Genomic DNA, 26,083 nt, shown 5'->3' on the forward strand with positions numbered 1-26,083 from the left:
GTTTAAAAAAGGACGAACCAAAGCGAAACGCGGGCGCGAGAGAGTTCGCAAGCAAAATAGCATGCCGTCCGAGGCGGGTTAAGAGGAAGCGTCAGCTCGGGTGCTCCTATCTAAATACATGTAAAATGAGAATACGTTTTTCTCTGCAACCACTGCACCAAATTTGACAAGGTTTGTTGCATTTAAAAGAAAAACTTAAAATCTAGTGACTGTTGATTTCAACTTTTTTATTTAGGTCGTCAGTTTCTTTATAAAAAATTGGGAAAAATCACAAATTTCCAGAAACCGAAACTATCAAGTTCAAAACTCTAACTCAGCAACGAAAAATGATATCACAAATATGTGAATTGCCTCTAATAGTACATCTAAGGCGGACGAAATTGATATGTTACGCATAATTCAAAAAAAAATTAGTAATATGCAAATAAAGTTTTTACAGAACCCTTGTACACAACGTAACCAATTGACGTAAGATATAATTTCACATATCGAATTTGTCCGCTTTGAATGATCTAACGGATGCCGTTTGCAGATCGCGATATCTGTTCTTGATGCAGAGCTATTAATTTGTAAACTTCGCCCTTTCATTTTCTTTTTCGAACTTTCAGATTTTTGAAAATTCCTTTTCACAACAATCAGGCCCTGAATCGAAATTCCGCTTCCAACAGTGACTAGAATTCAACATTCTCTCTGAAATGCAACAAATTTAATTAAAACAGGTCCAGAGGTTATCTCAGAAAAACGTTTCTGCGTTTTACCTGTATTTGAATAGGCCGCGTCGGAGTTGGGCCCGAGCTAAAGCTTCCTCTTAACCACGACACGCACTGTGTTGCTTTTTTTTTTCTTAGGAATACGCCGGACCCAGAAATGGTATAGGTTGTTACTCTTGCACGACGTACTGTACGTCGAGCAAAACGCAAACGAGTTGCGGCATTTCCGCTTTAGTCAATTCGTGTAACGTCGGAATGATTTAGGTTTGTACGCTTAGTGTGAGGTCTATGTACCACCTTTGTTGACTGGGTAAGTGGCGGTGAGGAGTCGTACTCCGGAGTTACGACTTTGGAAAGACTTTCTACGCTGTTTCTTTTTTTTTTTTTTTTTTAACGTTTCGTTTGTCCACGGTGGTAGTCTCAAGATGGTCGGATCGGCGCACATTGACCATGGAGCCCATGCACGGAGGCATTGGCCCTCAAACTTAGTTGATCGGCATGAGTAAAACCTCAACTAAAACGTAGAAAAACCTGTGGCGGTCTCTGTGTTCCTGTTTATTCTTATACGCTTTAAAGTATAAGCACGATGATCTTCCTCAGAAGTATGCACGCAACAAATGTCGCCGCATAGAGAGCGCCATGCGCAGCGGTCCTGTCGGCACCATGATGACAGTACAGTTCTCGGCGCTGTGCTTGGATTCAAGGCAATATTGAGGTAAATGCCCAATACAGCGCCATTGTGGATTTTCCCAGTGAACTACAGGGAAAAGTTCGGGGCTGCATCTGCTCAAGCCTACTCTTAGTGTAAAATATTTTCATTGCCACCTCCCTCTGGCTTTCGAGCGGGTTTGTCTAGGTAATTACCGAAATTTCCCTTCAGCCCGCGAAGTACTATTAATGGCATGCTTTACTGTAGCGGTGGCGAAGTAAAACTCCTCGTGAGATCGGTCTGCTGAGAAGTGAAAACATCCCGCCGAATAAATTCGTTGTGCCTATATTGGGCCAAATGATAGCTGCGATAACGTTACCCTCTGGGCCACATCCTTCCGTTGAAGGCTCGCCGTGCGGCGGCAGAGTGAACGACAGGAGAGTTCGCAGAGCATTAGCAACCCACGTTTTCTTCACCGCTGCCTTCACGTGTTCGAAACAGGGCCCGTGGCATCGCAGGGGCAGCGCTACGAGAAGCTGCCCGTTGACTGCGGCTCGAGCCTCACGAACACACATTGTATTCACCGGACTACCGTGCTGCTGAAGTGAAACTGGCGGCACAGACTCCTATATAGGTCACGTTTCACCAGCAGAATTGTACAAACGCTGTCACGTCGCACGAGTCTATCTTGCGGAAAACAGTCAAAAGCAGCCACGTTGAGTAGAATAACAATTCGACGAACGTTAACAAAGTGAAACGTACATAACTGCGGTGACAACCGACCTTTATCGCGCCTTGATGGTCAATATACTGGAGGCCCAAGCAGTGCGTGGAAGAGGTCACCGCCGCACACCGACACTTCAGGATTACTTATCAAAGGTATGTGCTCGTCATGATTATGCATGAACGAGTAAGCAGAACTTAGAGGCGCATTCCACACACTTGCACACTGTTTAGCAAAGGCTACCCCAGCTGCCGCTAATGGCGCTTGGGTCTCTCGCGGGCACTACCTTATGCAGATGCGTGCTCTTATACTACATGTGGCGAAGGAGGTAAGTCACACTGAAACTCTACTGCCATGCGACTCCCTTGCCCTTACGTATCCAAGCTCCATCGCCAGCCATAGTACTTACGAATATATTCTGGCAAAGAGTACTTTGTTTTATTGTTATCTTTTTATTTTTTTCAAGCGTTGTGCAGGGGCCTCTGTCATGCCGTAAAATGTGACCATATATCAAGGTTGTACCTACTCCGCAATTAAACTATTCATGTGAAAATCTTATGCGCACTCTTTATCCGCAGTGAATTTCACAGTTCGTAGAGTGTCCAAAACTACCAGCACACACACAGTATACATCATCTGCGAATTGGTCATCTGGGTAATGTTTTAAAGACAAAAAACTACAAATAAAGAACGCCTTTATTACCATGCTCAAAAGTAACAAATGCCGTCTCCAATTACTCGTAAACCAAATAAACTGGCAATCTCTTTCGTGACCCATCGACGTCCTGGCAAATACAACGAAATACGAAGACGGAGGAGAGAGGCAAACTGGAAGAAGATAAAAGCAAGAAGAAGAGAGTGTATGCAGCACTCATTGCCTACGTTTGTTTAATCAGATCCGTGTAAGAGTGACTGCTGAGACGATAACCGTGATCGCGACTCCATGGTGGGTTCAGTCGCAGTGGCGGCGGCTGCAGCTGCTCACACGACGGTCGCTGGGAATCGCTTTGGATTACGCAGTGACGTCAACCCCTTGGAGTACGGCAACGCACAAAGGCGACACGCTCAACTACCCGTCTACGAGCGCTAAAGCGCGTCAACCGATGCGCCGTCACGCTCCTGCGATGCATAACTGTGACGGAGCTTTCTCACCGGGCAGCGGGCACGGAGTGGCGGTAGGGTGAAGAAAGGGCAGATTTTTTAGCCGCGATAACAGGATATTGAGTTTAGTATTATAAACGGGATGTCGCCACCTCTCTGCTCAGATTCCACGAAAAGAAATCGCGTGGTTGCAGAAAGGAATAAAGAAAAAAAGAGAAACGAAGCACGACGGTTGACACGTGCCATCTATTTTGTTCTTCCCCGATGCAAACCCCCAAGAACAAACGATTGTTGTCAGTTAGCATCCTCGGGTAGGCCAGCACATGTATAAGCACATCATAATGATGTATGCACTGCGGTTAATTGCACGTATACACCTTTATGCGTCAAATCGGCTTATAATTAGACTATAGGGCCCCATCATGCAGGCTAGCCTTAGAGATGATTGTTGTCCTGTTTTCCGCAGATATATTTTCGTCAACATACATATTAAAAAAATATCCAGAGATTAGGCCGTTTGCGAGAATGCAGACATTCGCGTGCGGTTGGTACAAAAATAACTATGACCGATAAACTGGATTAACAAATCAACATTCCACGTGTTTCTCGCTGAAAATGTTAGGCAGAACATCCCTGACGTCTGTCCATAGAAGTGATGGTTTTTTGTAGTGTTGGAGAACGGTGCACTAAAACACAAAACATGGTATGCACAATGTAAAATTCTTCATTTACCGAATACGACGTGTCCATGGTTCTGGGTCGCTTCTTGTTCAGCAGCTGTCTGAATCGCCATAGGTGGCGCCATTCGCAACAGAAAGAAAGGGTCTTCTGCGCTCTCTTTTACATACGTCTGATGACGTCCATTGTCTCTTTATGATTGGTTAGAAGTTCAGAGCACCTTTTTTCAATGATATAGGGAACACATATGCTCTTGCTACTGTCGGAAGACTACGTGCTGACGATTTCATGGTATTTAAATCACTTGCTACCATGCGCACTCGTCATCAGTCACATGAGTGAACTAAGAGCACACGCAGCGCACAATCTTTGGTCAAACGCCCCAGTCGACAAGCGCTGATTCATAAGAGTTAAACTCTGGGCTTTTACGTGCCAAAAGCGCGATCTGATTATGAGGCACTTGCAGACGCGGAAAAGGTGCAGGATGTGTGGTCTGCATTAAGTACTATATAAGCAGATACAAGGCTACACGTCTTCTGGCACGATTTCCACCTGTTGTGGGAGCGCGGCGCTTTGACGTCAAAGTGCAGCTATACACAGTCTACAGCCGCTGGATTATAACTCCAAAGCGCAGGGAAAGAATAAGAAAGCTTCGCTTTGAAAGAAACGGCTGTGCAAAGAATTTTACGTGTAGCTTATGCACGTAGCACCGTTTCTGTATTCGCAAAGTGTTACGCTGGGACACCACTCACAACAACAACGCCAAAATTTTGCCAGAAATATGTTCCCGTGGTCGACGTCTTACCGATGTTCCCAATATAGCGTCGCCACTCTCCACGATAGCGTGTTCGGACCGCGTGCTCTGAGAGTGACTGAGGAGAGCGAGAGCAGCACCAACAGTAGCATTCTGTACGTAATTCGATTTCACAATAGAAACATCGGAAAGGTAAATATCTCTTTGACACGTTTGCGTGCCGGCGTGCGTGCAGTACAGCGCACGACGGAACAGTACACGAGTCTTCGAAAGCAACTGCTTTCTATTGTCAATCGTTCGTTGCGCGCGGAACAACGCACCTTGCGCTTCTCTGTGTGTGTCGGCCTGACTCGCTCCAGAAGCGGACACGACCCCGCCTCAAACAATGGGCGGCACTCCGAACATCCTGCAAGCAGACGGCACGCTTGCAGCCGTCGCACAGACCCGGGCAGACGACGACCATCTCGCGTATAATGGTCGCTTCGTCTCTCGTCGACCCGCCGCCGCTGCAAGATGGACTCATTCCAGTACGCTCGCTCGTTTAACATCAACCTTGGAATAATTTCATCACATAGAGGGAAATGCACACAATCTCGCCAGGACGTTTAGGGCTCCTCAGCACTAACAGCATGCAGCGATCGTTTGCGACGCGAATCTTCTTCGTTGTAGTCTGGCGAAAACATTCTTCCATAACGCTCGTTAAAAGCAACCACGAGGAAGGTATCGATAACACGTGGCTTGCAAATAAAAAAGGAAAAAGAAAAGAACGCGAGTCATGGGTCCGCTCGTAAGGAGTTGGGGGAACAAGGAAATCGCGGCGTGAGCTACACGAATTATCCTTGTACTATATAGCAGATCGCGGTTGTCGACGCGTCGCCGAAAGCAGCAACAACAAAAAATAGATCATTACTTCAACGCACAGTATTGCTCGACCAAACGAGGCTAAACATGCGGTGCGAATAACTACTTTCATGCACGGGCGCGCGTGCATTACAGGCAGCAATGCACGCCGCGCGGTTTGACCCAATCCGTCAAAGACCTTTGCAAAGCGACAACGAGATGAGTAACGATAATTAAGCGTAAACAACCAACCGTGACTCGCAAACTATTCGATAAACAGACCGACGCGCTGCAATACAAGCTTAATTAGCACCACACAGGGGGTTGGAAAGAGGCGGGAGAACAGTGAAAAGACTTAGCCAGCCTGCCTATGTTTTGCGAAACACACGTTGTCGCATCCTTCAAGCAAATCCTTAGGCGTATTTGTAGTGCGTACATATCCTCCTTTCGCAACGGGATATCAAGCCGCATACCGAACGTCACATTCATCCGCGGTCACATATATGGCAGAGGTGATAACACCCTTGTGTGTGTGTGTGTGTGTGTGTGTGTGTGTGTGTGTGTGTGTGTGTGTGTGTGTGTGTGTGTGTGTGTGTGTGTGTGTGTGTGTGTGTGTGTGTGTGTGTGTGTGTGTGTGTGTGTGTGTGTGTGTGTGTGTGTGTGTGTGTGTGTGTGTGTGTGTGTGTGTGTGTGTGTGTGTGTGTGTGTGTGTGTGTGTGTGTGTGTGTGTGTGTGTGTGTGTGTGTGTGTGTGTGTGTGTGTGTGTGTGTGTGTGTGTGTGTGTGTGTGTGTGTGTGTGTGTGTGTGTGTGTGTGTGTGTGTGTGTGTGTGTGTGTGTGTGTGTGTGTGTGTGTGTGTGTGTGTGTGTGTGTGTGTGTGTGTGTGTGTGTGTGTGTGTGTGTGTGTGTGTGTGTGTGTGTGTGTGTGTGTGTGTGTGTGTGTGTGTGTGTGTGTGTGTGTGTGTGTGTGTGTGTGTGTGTGTGTGTGTGTGTGTGTGTGTGTGTGTGTGTGTGTGTGTGTGTGTGTGTGTGTGTGTGTGTGTGTGTGTGTGTGTGTGTGTGTGTGTGTGTGTGTGTGTGTGTGTGTGTGTGTGTGTGTGTGTGTGTGTGTGTGTGTGTGTGTGTGTGTGTGTGTGTGTGTGTGTGTGTGTGTGTGTGTGTGTGTGTGTGTGTGTGTGTGTGTGTGTGTGTGTGTGTGTGTGTGTGTGTGTGTGTGTGTGTGTGTGTGTGTGTGTGTGTGTGTGTGTGTGTGTGTGTGTGTGTGTGTGTGTGTGTGTGTGTGTGTGTGTGTGTGTGTGTGTGTGTGTGTGTGTGTGTGTGTGTGTGTGTGTGTGTGTGTGTGTGTGTGTGTGTTTTAATACAAGCTTGACGCGCCGGGCTATGGAGCCGATACTCGCAGCTTATCTAAACGGAATTTCTTCGGGAGTACAGCTGCAGATATACGCGAACATCGCATTCGGGTTTGCCACGGATGCGACTTTGCCCAAGAGGACGGGAGCATACGGCTCCAGAGACAAGGCTTCTTGGATGCAAGCTTGCACATTAAGTTGCTGTACTATCACATCTCGCACAGCAAATTTGAGCACGGGCTCGTCACTCCATCGTGGATTGAACGGGGTCTCACTACCACGACAAGCGAGATGGTGATATGCAGCAGCTGTGCAGGTCAATGCGACTCATTAAGGATAGCAATCAATATCTATTAGATAGACGTACTACAAGACTTTTCACCTGCACGTTAAAAGTGGCTTTGCTCTCTGTCCATGCACGTCTGACTTGCCGGAGGCGCCGACTCCGCGATCCCATTTATCGCGATGCTTTTGTCATAATGTATTTGTGGCAAAGGCACTGCAACAAAGACATAGGGACAAAATGCAAGGCCGCGAGGCTTCTGCCGGCCGCCGTAAAGGATTGCGCTCGAGCCCTAAAGCAGGCAAGGTAGAAGACGAACCCATCCGAGCGGGGAGATATCGCAAGGTCTGTCACACGCTACACACTGTCTCGTTTACGAAGCGCGCCCGTGTAGTTCTTGCATCGGCACATTGGCGAACGCGTCGTGTTGCACCACGTTGTACAATATATGTTCGAATGTTGACACCCGCGGAGTCATCATCCGTATAATGTACCAGTGGTCGCCGTGAATACAGGCTACGTTAGTACATGGCTATGGACAGAAGCCATTTATGTCCACATACGAGTATCGCTGCAGAATATCGCTACAAGAGATGTCCTCTTTCACTTTAGAAGAACACACGGCCTCATTTCACAGCCCGAACGTCATGATGTTCATAAAACCGGCATGATCTTGAAGCGAACGTTTCCATTTGCAGCACTGAACAAAAACTACACATCAGCGACGTTGTTGCGAGGCCACCACTGACGTCTATGCCGTGTACTGACGTACAGCACCGCCACATTTTTCTCCTCTTTTCTTACGCTTGCGTTTGCGCTCCTCTTTTCTTACGCTTGCGTTTGCGCTCCTCTTTTCTTACGCTTGCGAATAACAGCCATCCCTGTTATTCAACGGTATGGAGCCTCCCTAAATAACAGATTCAGTTTTTTCGTATATACTAAATACGATATGTCCTCTGAATGCTCGAATCGCAACTATAGCTAGCCAGTGGTTCTGCTTTGAGGGGAACCACCCCGAGTTCAAAAGATTCGCGATTCTTATCAGGGTAATGAAATCCCCATAAAACGCGGCACTGTTCTACTGGCGGCCAAAAGGTGCATAATTTTTTTCCTCGTGGAGTAAAACTGCCGTATCAACCGCAGGTGCGTTCAATTTCGTGGTTAGCCGTGCAACGAAAAGTAAATTTCCCGTACAAGAACATCTGGGTCACGCGCGCAACGACTTTCTTTACGCACTATATTACACGTAGAGAAAGCACAATGGTGCACGCTTAGAATCGCACAAGCACAAGCCACCCGCAATAAAAACAAGTGCCCAAGCAGCCCAGAAGACAAAAAAATAATAATAATAATAACAATATCAGCTTTCCAGAAACCGTTTCTTTACATATAGGGCAAACATATGGTCTCCGTGTTAAACAGGCAGCAAGCGGAAGCGGTTACGAAGGTTTTTGAAAGTGCTTCAGTTAAGCTCATAACAGAAAGAGCCCATTAACGTACCACGTCAAATAACGCACCTGGTCGGCACAGCTTCTAGCTATCGCCGACCTATAGACAGGCAGGAACAGCAGCTGCACGGGGATTCCGATGTCGCATGCTACGTCACACAGTGTTACGCCAATGAACTTCGCAGGAACGAAGACGAGAGAAAAAAAAAAGGGGGGGGGGGGGGGGGAGGGGGCAGAAAGCGCGGCCCCAGCGAAACTACATTCAAGGAAGTGCCGATGACGACAGAGACAAGCAGAGAGAAGGGGGAAAAGATAAATAACAGGGGGCTTAGTAGGTATAACGCCGAGAGAGCGTATGACGGGGAATGAAACCGATAGGAGTGACTGTCATTTGAATTGCCCGTCGCATGCAGGACTTTGCGGCGTGATGGCGGGCGCCCTGACGATCAAGCAGCTGCCAGAACGATCAGGCTTGAGCAAGCGTCGCATAGCACTCCACACACATGTATACGGCCATTTAAAATGGCCGCCTCGCGGGGAAAATACATGCATGGAGGGATGTCCAGATCTGAGCCAGTTATAGCCCACACGCGTTACAGCTGTTGGGTGTTGAAGCACGTGCGCGCGCCGCTTTGCCTTCTGCCGTTTAGCTGGCGGTTGCTAACGCAAGTCTTCCTTAAATGCTAGGACTGCAGCATGATTTCGTTATTGCTATAATCGATCGTTTTAGTGTAATGTCAACGAAGTACTACGTGAATAAAATCTCTAGAATAGGAGCGTGGGTTGCGTTTTGCCACAAAGGTTTACGCCACCCACGGAATACTTGTCTTAAGAGAGTCCGTCGAATTCGAAGAGAAAGTTTTTTGCAAAGAGCTCATGCTGTCACAAGTGTGCTCGCTTATAGACCTTTTCATCGGGCGAGGAGGATAGGGCGCACGGAGAGCCTTTCCTCCTCTCTGGCTTGGGCGATCCGGCGCGGCGCTGCTTGAAAGCATTGCTGTCGCGTGCTGCGGAACGATTTCGAGATGTTTTAGATCGTACTTTGTGAAATTTACGCCATGTCTGTTCATATAAGGTCGTCAGGGCAGCCTTTCGGTGCATCGGTATCTACAGATAGGCGGAAATATCTCTTGGGGGCGCAAAAATGTGACGCGCTTTATCAGCCGCGGTGTACGCACATTATCAGTCGCGGTGTGTGTATGTGTTGTGAACTATTTTGCTTATTTCGGTATTAATTCAACAAAGAAAACCGGTGTCTCTGTATTAGCAGCATGAAATGGTAAATCTGCTCACTATCTGATCGCTTGGCGTAGGGAGTAAAACATAAAGCCTAAGAGCGCATGCTCGCGTACAGCCAACCTAAGGCAACCACGAAACATCTAAGCGGCAGGCGCTATCAAATATTTGTGATACAACGGCATCGTTCTCGCGCATTTCAAGTCTAGTAGGCTTCAAATTACCATGTGCGTACGCTAGCCTTCCTGCATGAGGCCGATGGCGCTGCTCAACACAGCGATCACCATGGTTGGTGAACCAGCACGATACAAAGGTAAGTTGTGAGCTTCGGCATTGCCTTTTTGGCCTGTATACAGCCATAATATATGAGGGATCGCATAAAAAGAATGCGATGCCTATTTTTGAGGACAAAATTTCCGTAATACGTGTGTGTGCGTCGTAGAGAACGGAACGAACACAACCGAAAGATAAATTCGGCTATCACCCTCTTTCTCGAAAAAGCAAGAGAAAACGGGCTAACGACGCAATACGACCTCGCATAGTCACCCCGCAAAACGTTTATGAATATGTAACCGCTGATGCGGTATGCTTGGACCATGCGGTATATAGAACGAAGATATCTGTAATCCGGCACCTACCACTGCTTTGGACGCTCACGCAGTTCGTAAACAATCCCTTTGCTGGACAAGCTTAATTCAGACTGCAAGGTATGCTGCTATTACTTGCCAAAACTATTTTATTCAGGGGCGGAAACCTCATCCATCGAACCAAGTAGTCAGGCAATGTAACCTGCAGCGAACAGTTTGAACGCTTGTCAAAGTATAACATCCCAGCTTCTATCGTAGCAGAACGGTACCCACGCTGTTACGATCGTCGAGTATGTTTCATGGCTCCTAAACCGCAGCTTAGAAATAGAGGATAATACTGCAATAAGGTCACATTAGTGATTGGAAAATTTAGAAATACACAATTGATCTCCGAGGCTGATCGTAGGCTCAAACATGCGCGCAACCCCCCCCCCCCCCCCCCCCCCCCCATCGCGCTGCGTGTTCCTTCTACCTCAACGCCAGCAGAAATTCCGGCCATGACGCCTTAAACCACTTCAGCAGGTCTCACAGAACCGTTTACCACGTAGAAGACGCACGTCATACTAAACAGACCACACGACCGCGAAAACACGCCAGAACCTACCGCCGAGCGTACACCTTCCATGCAAAAGACCGCTTTCACCCAAGCCAGTATGGCGCTGCTCATAGGCGGCGCCACTGCGTTCACAATATGGCGGCGCCTACGAAAAAACGGTCTATAGGCTTGCTGGTATTGTAGTGACAAAACTGCGTGGCTACATCGTTTTCGCGTTCCTGACTGCTTGAAGTCTCTATCGTAGAACAGAAGTGATGAGCTCCCCCGACTTCACATGGCCTCTCAGGTCCTTTCAGGTATATAACGTCACTTGTTTATACGGTTGAAGACATGCGTTTTCAATTACACACTTAAGCGCCAAACATGTTCTCCTCACCGATATCAAGCTACGCGAGCCAGAAAAGCGATCAAAAAAGCGACAGATGGGTGGCGACAGTATGCCACCGAATTTCTCCCTGTCACGCCTCAGGTTTTGATAACGACTCGCTGAGGCTCGTCAGCTGCGTATCCTAATTAAACGTCGATCACCGCCGCCGTGGCTATGACGCTCTGCTCCTGATCACGAGGTCGCGGGTTCAATACCCGGCCGCTGCCGCAACATTGCGATATTATAGGCGAGTGCAAAAAAACGCTCGTGTACCACGTTTTGGGCGCACGCTAAAAAAAATAAATTGATGCGAAGGCATCCCGTGTGCGACGTCCCTCATAGTCCATGGTGCAGATCATGCACGCTAAAACTCCATCCTTGAACGGAAGTTACAGCGAAAATAAGAAATTCAACGTGTATGAAAAACGCCATGTGTGCTTTTCCAAAAAGAACAATAAAAATTCCTAAAGATACAGGAGATACGGCACCTGCCGAACAATGGTGATTAGCGCTTCAACCTCGATATGCGAGGTATCAAATCTCTCGGTAGCCGCCGCGCTAGCTTCGCAACTACGGCGTTAATTGCGCTGCTAACCTCAAGGCCGCCGTGTGTTCGATCGCCGTGTGTTCGATCGCCGAGGCCGCTTTTCGGTAGGGGCGAAACGCCAAAAGGATCGTGCACTTAGATTTAGGTGCACGTCAAAGAACCCCAGGTGGTCAAAATTAATCCGGAGTCCCCCACTACGGCGCATGCCTCATAATCAGGTCGCGGTTCTGGCACGTAAAACACAAGGCGCTCTCTCTCTCTCTCTCTCTCTCTCTCTCTCTCTCTCTCTCTCTCTCTCTCTCTCTCTCTCTCTCTCTCTCTTCAAATCTGGCAGTGATAACTTCGCGCTCACAGAATGAGTGCAACAAAAGCAGGAACTAACAACAGTATATAGGCAAGTACACGCTGCACGAGATCATTAGCTCAGCTCAATGCAAAGTGGCGCGGCCTCCCCGTACGGAATCCGTATTGCCTATTCTTCTCGCAGTAAGTGACATATGCCATTACCACGGCCCGTCGATGGAAAGGTGCACAGCCTTTCCATCCATGCTCCTACTATGCTCCTTCACTGTCACGTGTTAGCAGACCTACAAAAAGTAGGCTTCTTTTAGCATAACTACTGGCACATGATCTCGCCGACCAAGTGCCAAAGTACGGCGTGCACCGTAAATTACTCGCATCGGAGAGCGTTTTCCGAAGCACGTGTGACTACTAAACGACATCGCGAAAACGGCTGCTTGCGCAACTTTTGCCGCGTTCTAACGCAACCTTCTCTGCTAGGAGCAATTCCTTTTTTTTTTTTTTTATGCAAACGTTGGAAGGTCTCCAAATGAGCGGTCTGACTGATCAGCATGACTCAGCACTCGAACTCAGGTCAGGCAGTGGGCCGCATACCAAGTACTACATGGCTTATCTCGGTCAGCCAACATTGACATGCTCTGGTAGTCTGATGGGGCTGCCTGAGGCTTTCGCTGTCTCAGTGAGAACTGGGTACGTATTTACAAGGGTCAAGCGGGCCGTACGAAAGGAATTCGCGCGTCGTGTGCGGCGCGCGGGCTTGAGATCCACCGAGGCTGTATACGGCGCTATAACGAGAATGAACTGCGGCGCGAAAGTACACAAGATCAAGAAACACACGTGATGGCACAGATGAGGACTGCCTATAGTGTGAATTCGAACCCCTTGTAGTGAAACAATAAGAAACAAGCTGCGCCTGCGCTCTACTGCTTTCCATATACGTGGACGACTGCTTATCATGAAGGTTCAATTTGCCGCTGCGGCGAAAGGAAACTGGCAGCGTTACCGAGAGCAACAATGAAACGTGGCGGATATCGTCGATTAAAGTCTGTTCTGCCAGAGACGGAAGGACGCATGCACGGGTCGGGTCGTCCGTCCCTCAAACGCTGACACGACACGAGACGGCTGCGTGTGTGTACGCGCACGCGTCTAGCTAACGGCGCGCGCCGACGTCGGAAACGAAGCGCGACGCGGGGTGCGTATGCCGAGCGCAGCGCCGCTTCCACGGTTGACGGCGCCCAGATGCGGACGGAGCAGACGCCCAGCTCTTCCTCGAACGAGGCTTACGTAAGAGGAAATAGAAGAGGGAAAAAAAAAAAAGACAGAGAGAGAGAGAGGGAGCCGCACGGTCCCCGCTGGCGAGAATTGTGCCCGAACTCTTACGGCATGTTCGAAGAGAAGCGGCCAGCGCATTCTGACAATTGTAAGCGTGAAGCGCTCTCACGCTCACGCTGTACGGCCATAGAGGTACGGCTCTCTAAACAACCGCGACGCGTTCTTTGTAAGCTGCATACCACGTATACCACGGAACGGTCGCTTTACGCAGTACTTTCGCGCGACGTGAGATTCAAGCAAACCTTCCCGAGGATGGACATTACTTGGCGTCGATCACGATTTGAATGATGCTGAATACTCCAGTACAAAATACAAATAGAGAGAAAGTGAGAGAGAGAGAGAGAGAGAGAGAGAGAGAGAGATGTTTGTCAGCGCAATATTCGCCTACCTGCTACTCTGCAAGGGTGGGACAGAGAAAAGGCCCTAAAAGAAGGAGAACGGAATCCGTGCGAAGTTTACGGAGATGCGGATTTGGCGAAGAAAAAAAAAGAGAAAGGAAGGAAGAAAGATTGCTGTATTCCCGCGCAGTATTAATTTGTTTGCGCCATCTTGTCCGTTATCGAAACCGTTTACATACTGTCTGCAGGCTTTTAATCGACTTCTTTGCCTCTTTAGTGTTTTTAACGCAATTAGCCTAGTTTGCATGCTACACGCATTTTGAGTCTATCTATCTAGCCCCTTAAGCCGACCCGGTGACCCAAGTTGTCTACTAGCTTAATTGGGCCACTATACGTATGTGCTCGTGGTCATTCCAGCTTTGTCGTCCGACTCTGTCGCCGTGGTCACGCCATCATCGTCTACAGTCGCCGTCATGCCGCCGTCGTAACACCACCTTCGTCGTTCCATCGTAATCAAGCTGTCGTCACTCAGTCGTGATTGTGCCGCCGTCGTCATGCCATCGCAGTCATTGCGTCGTCGTCATGCATTGGTTGTCGTGCGGTCGTCGTGATGCTCTCGTGGCCATCCGAACCTCGCTATGCACATGGTCACGCCATCTCATTGTCCTGACGGCGTCAAGCTGTCGTCGTTATAACATCGTCATTTCAGGATCGTCATGCCGTCGTCGTCATGCCGCTTTCGTCGTTTCATCGACGTCACTGCTTCTTCGTCATGACGTCATAGTAATTGCCGACCGTGGAGAGCGAGTGTCATATAGCAAAGTGGGCCCAGCCCGGATAGAGTGTATGTCGCATATAGCCGAAGCAATGCAAGTCTCGAAATGACCATTACAGATTCAAAATAAAGGTGCATTCGGCAATACGGTGCTTCTGATGGGCGCCTTTGTACGCTTTCTTTTAGACTGCGATCACGTCGCGTTGTTTAGTACACAAGCTGTCATTGCAATAATTACAAGAATTCGCTGACGGCGAAGGACACCAGCCTACAAATTAACCTTGTCATGTCAAGAGCGCCGTTATCTAAAACAGTTTACCATAGTGACCGTTATAGAATAAAGCACGCCAGTCCGACAAACCAATGCATTTTGTCAGACACTTCGAAAATTAATACCTCGAAACTGGTTCAGCCCTGAGAGTTCGTTCCAAGTGGATACACCTTGCGAACTGACTAGCTACAATTCGTAGATTAATATATGTGCCATAAAATAATTAATAAATATATTTAGCGTAGTAGTGCTAATTACTTAATTAAGCATTTCATTTTTCGTAGAAGTAATGGTCACCTCATCTCGTAATTTAGATCAAGGGTTACAATTGTGCTATCTGCCACAGGCAAATTTAAAAAAATTTGCTGCATGTAAAAAAAAAATAATAATACGCCCTATATACTTAGTTTAGTACTTATTCTAGGAGTGCAACACTGTGGAAACTGACGCGACTTGCCATAATGCTATCTAGAAAAAAAGGGGAAAAAATGAAAGCAAGAGGCGTCAAATAATCGGCGACTTCGTGCAAAGCCCGCATCTACGAACGAGAAATTCTGCGTCGCATACCAGAAAAAAATCTAAACGGATTATTTTACGTAATGTCTACACCATACGTTCAATAGTAATATCCTAAAGGGTTACGTAGAGAGTCACCGATTACGTTAGGTTACTTCGCTTTCAATTGCTCGTTTCTTTGTATTTCACCAGTGTTTCACAACTGCCGAAGTGCGTGCAGAGATCGGCAGCCGATCCTGGTGCCACGACAGAGGATTGTGAGTGCATAATAAAAGACTGCTACTCAATCTGTATATAGATTATTTGTACGTGAACTATGAACACGTAGAAATAGAAAGCTGTAACGGGAGCTGACGAGGTTAGCATAGCCAAATTCCAAATATGCTACTCGAGATGAATAAGGAAGTATGCTCAAGACTGTACGTTTCGTAGTGCACCTTGCGGCGTGTATATTTCACGAAGTACACTAGATAATCCAGATTAAGGAAAGATGTCGAAGAGCTCGAAACAAGGCGACGGCTCAGGCTAGGCGCGCTTAAACGGGAGGCCGAAGCAACCGCCACGCCGTGCACGCGAACGCGGATGGATGGATGGATGGATGGATATTATGAGCGTCCCCTTTGGAACGGGGCGGTGGGTTGCGCCACCAAGCTCTTGCTACTATACTGCCTAATATCCTACCTAGGTTAAACAACGAAAAAAGAAAAAAGAAAAACACTATGAACGCGGCAACGAAACGACACTGCCGCGTACGGCGCGACGATGGAGTGACACAAGAGCGTGCAAAGTGCATTTCGTTTTCGATATGCCTTTTTTTTTTTTTTTTTTTATCAACGTTTAAGCATTCGCAAACGACTGCTGCGACGAAAACGTCAGCGGGATCCGGTTGCCCGTCTCCGAGAGTATAGTGGCGCAAATCCTCTAAATTGCTCGCGTCATTTTCTCGCTTGCGAAAGCTAGCTTCGCGGACACAGCGGTGCGTTTGTTTCGGAGCGCCAATAAATCGACCTTTTTCGGAACACCAGAAGTTGGTTTGGCGTCGAGTGGGTCGGCATCGTTAACCTTTGTGAGAAGGTTTTCCTTTCTATTTCAGTGTACGACGTGTTGAACTCCTGAGGGTACACGGCACTCTGCAGTGCAGACGAGTGACGCTACAATCGAGCAGTATGTTGCGTTGTCAAAAAAAAAAAAGAAAGTCCTTTCTTGTTCTATATTTTTTTTATCAAGACAATCTCAACGCAGAATAAATGTGGTCAGCATAATATTCAGAAATACTTGAACAGCCCGCCGAATATTCGTTTTCAACTCGTATTTGATTGGAGACACAAACATGCACACCCGTAGTCAAAAGAGCGTTCTAAACGGTAAATTTATAGCAAACGTATAGAAACATTTCCTCATCTTCATTTCGCTGTTCGCCTCCCCCTGCAGACTAGACAACCAGACGCTTTTCTGGTGAAGATCACTGCCTCTCTCTCTCTCTCTCTCTCTCTCTCTCTCTCTCTCTCTCTCTCTCCCTAAAACGGCAGACTGTACCACCGAAAAATTGAGTGGACGAGATCTCGTCCTCCGCAATATGTTTTTGAAGCTGCACAGTCAGCTACGAATGACGACGTAGAGTTTAACTCAGGATAAATTTCAACCACCCCGGTTTCCTTACTGCATACGCCTAAATCTCAGTACAAGAGTGTCTTCATATTTTCGCAGCAGCCGCGAGCGGGAATCAGACCCGCGACCTGTTGTTCAGGAGGAGGACGCCGCAGCTACCGCGACAGGTCGCAAAATGTTTTCGGGTGCTTCACGGTAGGCGGAGGGCCCTCTTACACGACCATCGCCCGCTGATGCACAGAACGACGCTACGCGCAGTCTCAACGAAGTGCAACGTCCGTACGCAGGAACACAAAAGGAAAATAAACAAATTCGCAACGAGTCGGCTTTCGCGCGCGCGCATCAAGGCCGTCAAGGATTTTGCCACAAAGCGCGAGACTCGAGACACCATGAAGGAAAATAAGTGGCTGGGCAACGGTTATTACTCGACAATACTGCGCTCAAAATCGGTCGCTCGTCTCCATTGTACTATATGGCCGAGCAAAGCTATAGACGGCCTCCTTTCTTTCGGCGTCCCCGTCTTTTGTGAAGCGGCCCTCCTCCGCCGCAGCCTCTTTTACTGCGAGCACAGTCACCGGCAGAATGATGAAGTGTGTGTTGTTCGTCGTGAAGGAATAGCTACTATACTACATAATGGCCCTCGAGCACGTAGCCGAGAGGACGTTTAAGCGAGAGTCGAAAGTGTGGACGCTCCCGCTTTCTTTTCACTCGCGAAGCAGTGCGCGGCGGATTACGGCGCTGTGACGAGCGTGTCGTGTCGACTGCATGCCACGCTGCAGCGCGCCGACTCGGCGACACCGAACGACAGCCAGGCGTGGTGCAAGTGGTGCAAGCTCGAGTGAGGAGCGCTTGCGAAGCAGATTTCCTGGCCGGAAGACTTCGCTGGTTGAAGCTTTTAGCTCACAACAAGACGAGGATAAGTAGACACCGAAACACACGAGCGCTGAAACACACTTCGCTGGCTTGGCTGGAAAATGCTCGCCATCAGCTGCGAAATTTTATGGGCACGTATATACGAGTACGCAGACGCAATGCTTGCAATTTTTTTGACGTGAATGGATTCGCCATTTTGTTTACAAGCATCGCGACGCCGCGCCCCACGAAGTAGCACGAAGCTAGGACAGAGCCCTCTATGAGGCGATCGCGTAACGCAGTTTGTAGCGCGCGTAACATTCGCTGTCGATTACATATATTTCACCAACCCACCACGTGTTTTCTAAGACAGCTCATATCTGGCGCCGACCAAACGGTCAGAGATAAGTGGCGCAAACATTTTCAAAACAACCCTCGCATGCGAACAAAACAACAACAAAAAAAGCAATCACCACGATGGCGATATGTTATATTTGGCTACTATGACGTCTGCCCGAAAAGCAGCATTACCCTTCCTATCGCATGCAGGCCATCGACGCACAGACCAGCGTCACGTGTAATTCCCCCAAGGTGCTCACGCGGCCTTCTAGCAATAGAGCGAAATGAAGGCGAAGTGTGCGACTCGGATTTCAACCTTAATAAGCGGATATTTTGGTCGCTCGCAAACGAACAACGAGTTTCGACGGCGCGAGAACTATTTTAGGAGGCAGACGCCGTTTCGCAAAGCATGCACCACGCCCACTCAACAACAAAGCGAACGCGAAATGCACGGAGCGCCAGATCAGGCGAAAGGAGCGCGTCTCAAAGACAACGACCGAGCAAATCGACTGTGCCACGCATTGAATTGCGTGCTCCGGAAAACGGGCCTTAAAACCTCGAACGCACGGGAACGATCGAAACGTATGGAAACTTCTCGAGTGAACAAACGGCAAACCTGATCTGATGTTCCGAGAGTCCTTACAATTAAGCGTATACAAGTCGACAATGGACAAGGAAGAGGAAAAGGAAAGACGCAAACACGGACTGCGTCTTGTTGTGGCCGTTTTTCCTGTTCGCTGTTTTTGTGGGAAGTTTTCGAGTCACACCAATAAGCAACCAAGTCACACGACCCTCCAGAAGGCGTACGCCACCTGACAAAATGACGAGGCGAAGGTCATACTGCACAAGTCCCCTGTAATAGACGTACGTAAGAGCTTTGTCCTGCACGAACAAAAAGCAGAACCGCGCAGCATTTCCAAAGCATAAAAGGCCCAGGTATGGGTTAACCAACCTTCCCCGTTTAGTCTGAATAGGAGAACAAAAAAAGAAAAGAACAGCGTTGATTATCTATCGGCATCCGCATAATTTCTAGGTCACGGTATCATCGACTGGTGCTGCATACGTGATGCTAGTCAACGTCACTTATGACCAACCAGAACTACGGCTGCTTTATTGTTTGTCGTTCTTATACAAGACGCATATATACCACAGCTATTATTATTATTATTTTCTTTCTATGTGTGCGCGCGTGTGTATGTGTGGGTGTGCAATGTCTTTTCTGTGCATTGTTTTGCCGCGTGCGCCAGCACCATGGCAATCGAGGTTGTTACTGGGCACTGTAATAAACATATTTGATTGATTGATTGATTGATTGATTGATTGATTGATTGATTGATTGATTGATTGATTGATTGATTGATTGATTGATTGATTGATTGATTGATTGATATTATATCATGTAGCTTTCGTTTTCGCTATATAACTCGCTACACACTGAACGTGATATAGCCACGTGTATATATAATACACAAACAAATTTTAGAAGGTAGATACGGCAACACATGCGTTTTGGTTGTGCCACCAGATTAAAATTCTTAGCATCTGGTCTCTGTAATAAACTCAGTTGGTAGTCAGCACATATCCTGTTTTCGTTGCTTTTCTTGTTTTGCTTATCTGAAGTGTTGTTGTCGAAGATGGAGAAAATATTCGATATTAGATTCGATATACGAAAATCACTTCCCTCAAGTATTTATATTTTATTCGATCCAGAAATTTCACTGTTACAAGACCCCTAATGAAAACCCTAGCGCGGGCACATCTGTCAACGGTATACACACACACTTTTCACACGGCCTTCAGACGAGATTGGCCAGCGTTAGAAACCCCCGTACAACACCTATGACCAGCTCTGATCTGTAAATGCTATCGCATTAAAAAAAAACAAAAGTATATATGTCACGCGACGGCCTGTTAGCGACAAAGTCGCTCGTTCCGTACTGACACCTACATTTCACTCGCAAAGCTTGCGTCTTGCCGCAGCAAAGTTTGAAGGACGCTTAAGCTTCGCCTTTAAGAGTGGAACGCGACAGCATTCAAAAATCCCCGACTGCTGTTCACGCTTCCCAGCAACTGCAGCTTATGTAACCGTAATGTTTACCGGAAAACGCTGTCGGCGAACGCTACGCTCGAAGGCCAGCTTTCTAGCAGAAATGCGGCCTCTTGCGTGGGCCACGGATGCACGGAGGCGAGCGACATCTGGAGGTGTTGCAAGGAACCGGGTGCGCCGCGCTATTAATTTTACAAACGCTGGAAAAGGGGTTTTGTTTGAATTTTCGCGTATCAGAATTATGTTTTCTCGTACAATCAAGTTACAATCAGACGCTATAAGGTCTGTAGGTTGTAAGCCGTACTTTACAATTTTTCTGACGCATCTTACTTTGAGAAATGCAATTCAATAACGTTTCTGCGGTACACGGAAGGTATGCGTAGTTGGGTATGCGCGGTTCGGTATGATTTTTCGGAATGTTCGGAATGAACGCCAAAATTTCTGCGAAACGGGGCCCGAGCTAACGTGTTAAAAATGTTGGCAAACCAACATGCGCACCCATAGCGACACCGTTTCCGTAGCATCATCGAAGACGGAACAGGCGAAGTCGTCTACACTGTATCAAAATAAGGCGAGAGAGAACGAAGCAGCAAATTAGCGAGGGTCACAATGTAAGAAAACGAGATAAGTTCAAGGTAAACCGCGAAACTACTCAGAAGGGGTTGAGAGTGAGCTATGCGGCCACATCGCACTGCCATCAAAGAAGTGCGCAAAAGAAAGGGAAGGCCTCTCCTTGCGCGGCCGATACGGCCCAAAGGCCAAGGACCCCACGTGTTCAACGCAAGGGCAAACAAAAGCGGCTCGTTTATCCTCGCGAAACGGCTCCGCCGAGGCGGCGAAGCGCGAGCGAGACGCGCGCGCGCATCGGCTTATCGCGGCTCCACGCAGCGCGATCCATATGCACCCAGCCGTTATGCGACCGCGTCTCGGACGGCCAGACTTTTTAACTGGATCTGTACCAGGGCACACGGCACGGCTCGAGCTGCGCGCAGATAGCATCGGGAACCACCCGCGGCACGGCCAGTGCTGTACGAGCGCACAGCGGCGCACTGCGCCGTTGCTCGTGGTGCGACGAGCAACACGGTCAGCAAGCCAGCCCAGACGGCCGAAGCCGGCGAAGCAAAAGTGTGCCACAAAACTCGCCAGCCAACGTGCGCGCGGCCTCGAGGGAGCGCTACCGTGCGCGCGCGGTCCGCCGAAGGGCAAACGCGGCTTCAGAGGAGGAATTGATATGAATGAAAGCGGTTAGAAACCGGCGCTGGCCTGGCTGTACGGCGTCCCGAATCGCGAAACGTTACTTCTCGCAGGAAATTCAATCGTGCGTGTGCCAGCAGTCGTAAACAAGCAACGGTACGAAAACTGATTGAAGCATACCTTCATGATAACATATTCCTCTGGATATAACAGCTGGCGTCCAAAACACGTACGCAAGACATTCCGTCGCCCATTGTTCCCGGCGCCCACTCTCTCGTGACGTATCGGGTTGGCAGTTGACCATCCACGCCTTCGGCGCTCTTAATTTAATTAGATAAAAATACTTTTTTTTTCGTGCCTTTCAGAGCGTTTGCGCAGCCGTCCTACTGCCCGTCTGAAGAGACAAGCAAAGACATGGCAGCACGCCAAAAACGCAGGCTCAGAAATTGTGGCATACCACGCTGTTGCGACGTTGGAACGCATAAGACTCAGAGGTCATGCGAAACTTGATGCACGTACAGAGTTTTTGTCACGGTGTGATGAAGTTGGGCAGCCGTTAATAAAAAGACAATGAAACCACACCGCTTCCTGACCTGTTTTACTACAGCGAGAAGGCCTTGGCGAAAGGTCGTAGTCGTTTCTATACTTTCATTTTTCACTCTGGTCGACGCTATGTGATTGGCAAGGAGGAGGGGCAATGCGGATACTACATATTCCGTTTGCCCCCCCCCCCCCCCTCTCCCCGCCCCACACATACAGACACTCACCACGGCCTACAAATCCGTCAGGCGATGGAGGCACTGCACGCGCCACCAAGCTTAGACCTCAAGGAAATTCGTCTTTCTTCACAGCTCCGAGATGCGAAAACTCTTGTAAACGACAGTGTGTGCGCACGTTCTGTCGGGCATTCGAATGGCCAGAGCTCGGAACGCTCTCGCCAGCGACCAAGAGGGTGAAGGCAGAACGAGTCAAAAGCAGGCTGCCGCTCGGCGATTACACGAGGAAAAAAAAGGAGAAAGCGTTGGGGGGGACCAACTGCCCGAACGTTTCCAGCGGCCGAAACGAGACTCTCCGCGCGTAAGAGGAAAATACAACGCGGCGGCTGCAGCCGGCCGGCACACATCGAATGCCGCGCGCGCGCTCTTCGCTCCTCGCACAGTGTGCGTGTGTAATGTACCCGTGTAGCGCAGTGCTAAACTCACCGACTGGCCACTGCCCGCGCTTTTCTTGCTGCCCGCTAGTTCGGAGCACGTACCGCATCGAGAAAATGGAAGAGAAACCCGCCACGTTCCTCTCGAAATCGAAGCTCGCACAGAGAACAGCTGCATATAGCGGGTAAGGCCGTAAGACAGGGAGAGAAAGAGAAAGATGGGGTGGGGGCCAGACAGCCTAAAACGGGTAAATGCACGGTGTATAAACACACGCGCAGGGCTGGCCGCAAGCAAAACCTGATCGAGCGGCGCGTCGACCTCGGTCAGCCGAAGGTGACAGAAACCGATTCGGCGGCGAACCAGAAGGCGAGCAGAAAAACGATGCTGTTGCTCGCGAATCGGAGAGAAAGCACGGAACGGCGAGGAAAAGGCACACAGACACACACACACACACGGCGAGGACCGCAGTTGGGGTGCGGGGACGAAAGGCGACCTTCGACAACCTTAGCCCAGATCTGCCTTCGATCTCAAGTGGGCACCGACCGCGTTCGTGTGTTTACTGCGGGCGCACTCACGCACAACGCGGGTCGAACGAGAGGGCGCGACGCGAGCGAGTCGAAAGCGAACGACTTCGGGTCGCAGACTGCGCGGTGCGCGCGCAGTGAGAAACGGGTCGAGGCGAGAGCGATACACATAACCGTGCTGCAGTAAAATATGCAGGACGAGGGGGAGAGAGAAATATATTATGGGGTATCCAAGCCCTTTGAAAATACCCGCAGATGTGTTGCAATCTGTCAGACGGTTCCAACCTTGAACGAAGTAGAACAATTACATTAGTGTTTTTTTTTCCCCATTCCGTACTTAACTGACCGAGGACACTGAGTGAAGGAGACGCCCAGGTAATCGCAGCAAAATCTTTGCTTCTGTCTAGTGGCAGAGATAGGCCAGACTTCGCCGTTTTCAGAAACAATTGCTGAAACGCCTTTTCGCAGCACCGTCGGTACAACAGTGACATAGCCGCATTATTATTTTTTTTCTTTTTTGCCAATGAGTGGAAAATGTAAAAAATAAAAAAAGCAGTTCCGTTGTAACTTGTTGTAGTTGTAGTAACTTGTTGTAAAAACGTACCCTTAAGAGTGAGTAAACCATTCACAGAAGCTCAGTTTGTTACACAATCACGCTGTCTACACCCATGAAGTAGAACAGCTGGGAATTACTCGGAGAGAGAGAGAGAGAGATATTAGGTGAGATCTAAGAAGGTTAGCCAGATGGGAATATCCAGTTTGCTACCCTGCACTAGGAAATGCCAAAATTAAGGTAAATGAAGAGAGAGAACTTCATCAAGGCGATTACAAGGGGATCACGAGGACAGTATTTTCTCCGGGCTGCGCGAGCACTCCTCGAAGGGGAACCACGCCGTGACCGACTCCCACAGGTCGAGAGAAAGCAAAGTGTGATTCACACACACTTCTCACCCGAGGCGCTCCTTCTCTCGTGCGCGCAGCTCGAGGTCGCGCTGGATGACGGCGAGAATGCGCTCGCACTCTTCCTGGCTCAGGTGCGACAGGTTCAGCCTCCGGCCCATGGCTGCAGCCCCGATCACATGGCACCTGCAGCAAGTGGGCGCAGATGTCAATCACCGATGACAGCAAACATCGCGCTAAAAGCGCACGCTCCGCGCAGAAGCACGAGCAGCGACACTACATAAGAAAAAAGAAGTTGCGGGAGACTCCTCTTATTGGAATAAATTATCGTCCCATACTTAGTTATTTCCAAGTTGTTGTAGCTAGAAAAGAAGTAATTTCACTCTGACACCGGCACCGCGACAGAGCACGTGTACAAAACAATTCATCGAAGATTACGAGCAAATGGACAAGAATTCGCTCCACGTGAAGGAGCTGCCAGAGCCCCAGTGTGGTTGAAGCGTGCGATCCAGTTTCGAGAGAGCACGCGTTGCAGGCTATAACTGGTCACTGGCAGACTATATATAGTAAGCACGACGCATAAACAAACACGCACTGCGATTCGCGCAAGTGTGGTCGTCGGAACACTGCGCGAATGGCTGATCGCGGGAAGGAACATTATCTGAAGAAGAACGGCAGATTGGGCGAGTTTATGGGTTTCCCTAATGTGTAAAAAAGAGCGCTACAAAACATACACCGGACAACACAATAGAGGATGGGAAACACAAGGCGCTGACTTACAACTGCGTTTATTGGGAAAAACACGATGGCTTTTTGAAGCCTTACATCAAGCGTGCGCGCATGCTTGATGTAAGGCTTGGCGTAAGCGCCGTGTGCGTCCCATCCGCTATTGTGTTGTCCGGTTTACGTTTTTAGCGCTGTTTTTTTAAACATTATGACAACATTATTTTACAAGCGTCTCCTTGTCCGAGCAGTCGCCACTCGTAACACGGGAAGATATTTCACAGGTAGAGAATGAACCGCGAAGACAAACGTGCATTCGGTACAGCCGGGATGATTCAAATGCTTCACCCACTCCTGGGAACTAGATTCTCCAGTTCTTTGGAGGGCGGGGAACAACGAACGCGCGTGGCGCCAATTTTCGGAGCATGCGTACACGATTTATTTTTTTCCATATACAGGGTGTTCCACTTAACTTGGGCCAAACCTTAAAAATATGCAAATGCTATACGTACCTGGACAGAACCAAGGTAGTGTTTGCCGTCGCTTTGAGATACTCAGATTATCTTTTTGCATCCCGCGGAATTAGGTAATTAGTCTTGATCAATCAACTTCTAAATTATTATGATTAGATATGAAAAGTGTCGATGAGTAAATTGTAGAGCAACATGAGAAACTCCCAATACGGCTTTCTGTTGCTCAATACGTGCTACATAAAAGTGTTTTTCCGACCGTGAAAGATGCCCGCGAATACGCACAAGATTGCCGCGCGACTGGCCGCTCGAGGCACTTTGCGTGTATAAGCCTCCGAGTACACGCAAGGTGCGTCGAGCGGCCAGTCGCGCGGCAATCTTGTGCGTATTCGCGGGCATCTTTCACGGTCGGAAAAACACTTTTATGTAGCACGTATTGAGCAACAGAAAGCCGTATTGGGAGTTTCTCATGTTGCTCTACAATTTACTCATCGACACTTTTCATATCTAATCATAACAATTTAGAAGTTGATTGATCAAGACTAATTACCTAATTCCGCGGGATGCAAAAAATCTGAGTACCTAAAAGGGACGGCAAACAACATTACCTTGGTCCTGTCCAGCTATGCAGCATTTTCATATTTTTAAAGTTCGGCCCAAGTGAAATACCCTGTATGCCACGGTGCCTGCTATTAATGTCGCATTTATAGATATGCATCATAAAACGGGTGCGCCACATTATCTCGGTGTTCGTTGCAAGCAAGTGACAGGTTTACCATAGCCACTGAAATGAGAACAAGCATCCAAAAGAGCCAGCCAGCAACTTTTCCCGGAAGCGCGAGTGACACCATATACGCTTCAGGATCATACGCCCATCAGCAGCGAAGAAGCATGCGTCCTTTCGAATTTTATGTT

At 48.6% G+C, this 26,083-nt stretch overlaps 1 protein-coding gene across 1 annotated transcript in view; it reads right to left on the minus strand.

The window, feature by feature from the left end:
• Window positions 1-26,083, minus strand: part of LOC126542460 (uncharacterized) — a 103,403-nt gene that overhangs the window by 63,957 nt on the left and 13,363 nt on the right. Inside the window, exon 2 of the mRNA XM_055077270.2 lies at window positions 24,027-24,161. Within this exon, the coding sequence (XP_054933245.1) occupies window positions 24,027-24,136 (110 nt within the window). The 5' untranslated portion in view covers window positions 24,137-24,161. The remainder of the gene's footprint in view (window positions 1-24,026; window positions 24,162-26,083) is intronic.

The sequence above is a fragment of the Dermacentor andersoni genome, chromosome 2 (assembly GCF_023375885.2).
Source record: "Dermacentor andersoni chromosome 2, qqDerAnde1_hic_scaffold, whole genome shotgun sequence".
NCBI classification, from domain to species: domain Eukaryota; kingdom Metazoa; phylum Arthropoda; class Arachnida; order Ixodida; family Ixodidae; genus Dermacentor; species Dermacentor andersoni.